The sequence below is a fragment of the Bactrocera dorsalis genome, chromosome 2, assembly GCF_023373825.1.
Source record: "Bactrocera dorsalis isolate Fly_Bdor chromosome 2, ASM2337382v1, whole genome shotgun sequence".
Classification (NCBI taxonomy): domain Eukaryota; kingdom Metazoa; phylum Arthropoda; class Insecta; order Diptera; family Tephritidae; genus Bactrocera; species Bactrocera dorsalis.
Window position 1 is genome coordinate 30,292,615 of NC_064304.1, and position 3,151 is coordinate 30,295,765.

At 26.9% G+C, this 3,151-nt stretch overlaps 1 protein-coding gene across 1 annotated transcript; it reads left to right on the forward strand.

Annotated features, from left to right (window-relative positions):
* The first annotated feature begins 2,425 nt into the window (after nucleotides 1-2,425).
* LOC125776586 (protein PFC0760c-like) lies at nucleotides 2,426-2,830 on the forward strand. The gene has a single exon (XM_049449625.1). The coding sequence runs from the start codon at nucleotides 2,426-2,428 to the stop codon at nucleotides 2,828-2,830; it is 405 nt and encodes a 134-aa protein (XP_049305582.1).
* Nucleotides 2,831-3,151: the final 321 nt, after the last annotated feature.

Below are 3,151 nucleotides of genomic sequence, written 5' to 3' on the forward strand. Positions count from 1 at the left end.
ATCGATGATAACCAAGTTTTTATGGCCGCTGTTGAAAGAAGTTGATCTTGACAACAACTGGTTCCAATAAGATGGATCTCTGCAGTACGTGCAACAACCAAAATATTGCGAGAAAAGTTTGGAAATTCGATTATTTCAAGAAATTTTGATATTGAAATGCCTACAAGAAGTTGTAATTTAACATCATTATTATTTGTAGTCAATGGTCTTTAGCAATAAACCAGACACTCTTCAAACTTTAGAAATCAATGTTGCACCTGCTATTATTTACGACTTACGACTTGATTTAGTAGAAAAAGGTACTCGAAAGTTCAAGGGAAAGGGTTCATCAAATTCGTTCCTGTAAAAGATATCATGGTGACCATTTGAATGGTGTGTTATTTAGAACTTAATGATATCTATGTATTGTATTTCACATTAAATAAAAATTTGAATTTCCTTAACAATTAGTATTTTTTATAATGAAGTCATATCACTCTTACTGGAAAACCTTGTACCTAAAGAGTATATGCTAGGCCTTCATCTTATCTATGAATTGATAGCTCCAGCTGTTTTCTGAATTTTTTTGATAAAATCTGTTTGAAAATCACGTTTTCGAAAGATTCATATCAATTTACCATTTGTTAGGGAAAAATGTCTGATAATAAAAAATATATTGTTTTCTTTAGAAATTATTAAAATAATATGTACTATTTAACTAATTACTGCAAAAAATCTGCTAATATCACAAGAACATACTTCAAAAGTATAAGAAGGAGGAAAGGTATGAGGAACAAAAATCAAAAACGCTTCCCACTTACACATGATAATAGAATATACAGACATAACGGTTAAGTAGATGAGAAAAGATAATAAAATTACTATGTATTACGTTAAATTTATAAGATAAGAAAAAATATTATTACAACAATTTGAAATCTAAGTATTTTAACAGCAATCACACAGTTGGCAAAAGCTAAAAAGCAATTTTAACAATTCTTTTCAAACTAAAAAAAAATTAAGCAAAAATAAGAAGAATTTTAATAAGCAAAAAAAATAAATAAAAACACAGTGAAATTCATAAAAATATTACGCGAGTTTTATAAGCAAAATGTGAGGTTAAGTGTAAACATCAAAATAAATAAAAATTATTGCAAACTTCTGAAAATTTAAAATTAAAAAAAAAACATTTCGGGTGCAAAAAATATGAAAAGTTAGGTTAAACAAATTTTTAGTTCACATTTAGTAAATGGATGGACTATACAACTCCATAGATTTAGATATATAATATACATATATGATTATAAGCAGTTCACACTGCTGCCTGACAATGATAACATGCTTCAAGTTCGCAAATGCAATATCTAAATAACCAAATGCCTACATGCCTACTAAATACATACAAATATTTACGCTATTAACTATACATACACACACATATATAAGTTTATTATAATAATATACCTTAAACCTTAAAACGCATACATACAAACCTACCTGCCTAAAGAACCTTTAATACTTATTACCTTAAATCAAAAAGTACAGCTACTTATACATATATATATATAAGTATATAATGACATATATACATACATATTACTGTTCGCGCATGCTGGAACTGTATGTACCCCACTATAACTGCTTCTATTTACTCAACCGCAATACTAACTTATATACATACATACATATATTAATTGACCCGATACCGACAACCCTAACTAAACTAACTAAAATACTAACCAAAAATTTTTAATGCGAATTCAAAGAATTTTTAACTAGAACTTGAGCATAAAGAAGCACTTTTAATGAAATAATTAAGAAATGCGCATAAGAAATGTATGACATATACTTACATACATATATGTATCAAATGAAAAAAAAAACAATTTAAATGCATATAAAAACTCAAAACTAATGATTTTGGGGGAAAGAAAATTTCGAAAACCGCAAAGTATGCAAATAGACTGGCTAAAGAATCTTAAAAAGAGTAACTTAAAAATTTTAACTCACATTTTGGCAGCAAAGGAGGAAAAAGCAAAATTTATCTAACCCTTAAGATAGGCTTCAACGCTGCCTAGCGGGCAGAAAATGCATAACCCACTACATACAAACAAACATATACTGTTTAAAATAATCGCTTGCAAGAAATACATATGTACATTTTAAATGACTTGATGAGCGCTAGATGTTTTGGAAAGGACAGGGTATGTCAGAGCATGTAGAAATGTTACAGATAACAACAACAAAATTATTTTCATACTAAAAAAATATTATACAATAATAAAACAAATACATATGTATGTATTTAAATTTAAAAAATAAAAACAAAAAATAAATAATTCAAAAATACACACATACATACATACATACATACATATGTATAGTATATATATATTGAAGATAGGCAGCTTGAACCCTAAGCAAGCTTTTTAAGCTAGCATTAATGATGAGGTTTATAAATGACGATGATGATGATGATGATGATGGTGATAATGATCATAATCATGATAATGTTGATGATAATGATGATGTTGATGATGATGATAATGAACATGATGATAATTATGATGATGATAATGATCATGATAATGATGATGCTGAAAATGTCGATAATGAACATGATGATAATTATGATGATGATAATGATCATGATAATGATGATGCTGAAAATGTCGATAATGTCCATGACGATAATGATGTTAATAATCATGATGATAATGATGATAATATTTTAAATAATGATAATGATGATAGTAATGAACATGATGATAATTATGATGATGACAATGAACATGATGATAACTATGATGATGATAATGAACATGATGATAATTATGATGATGATAAATGAACATGATGACAATTATGATGATGACAATGAACATGATGATAACTATGATGATGATAATGAACATAATGATAATTATGATGATGATAATGATCATAATAATCATGATAATGATAATGATGATGCTGAAAATGTTGATAATGAACATCATAATGATCTTGATAATGATGATAATGTTTTAAATAATGAACGTGATGATTATAATGATGATAGTAATGAACATGATGTTAATAATGACGATGTTTAAAGAAGTATACTGACATTCGCAAGTAAATGACTCGAGTATAATAAATAAAAGTTATAAAAAGCAAAAGAACATAAATA

Coding starts and splice junctions, on each gene's coding strand:
- LOC125776586 (XM_049449625.1), top strand. CDS start 2,426: ATGAGGTTTATAAATGACGATGATGATGATGATGATGATGGTGATAAT.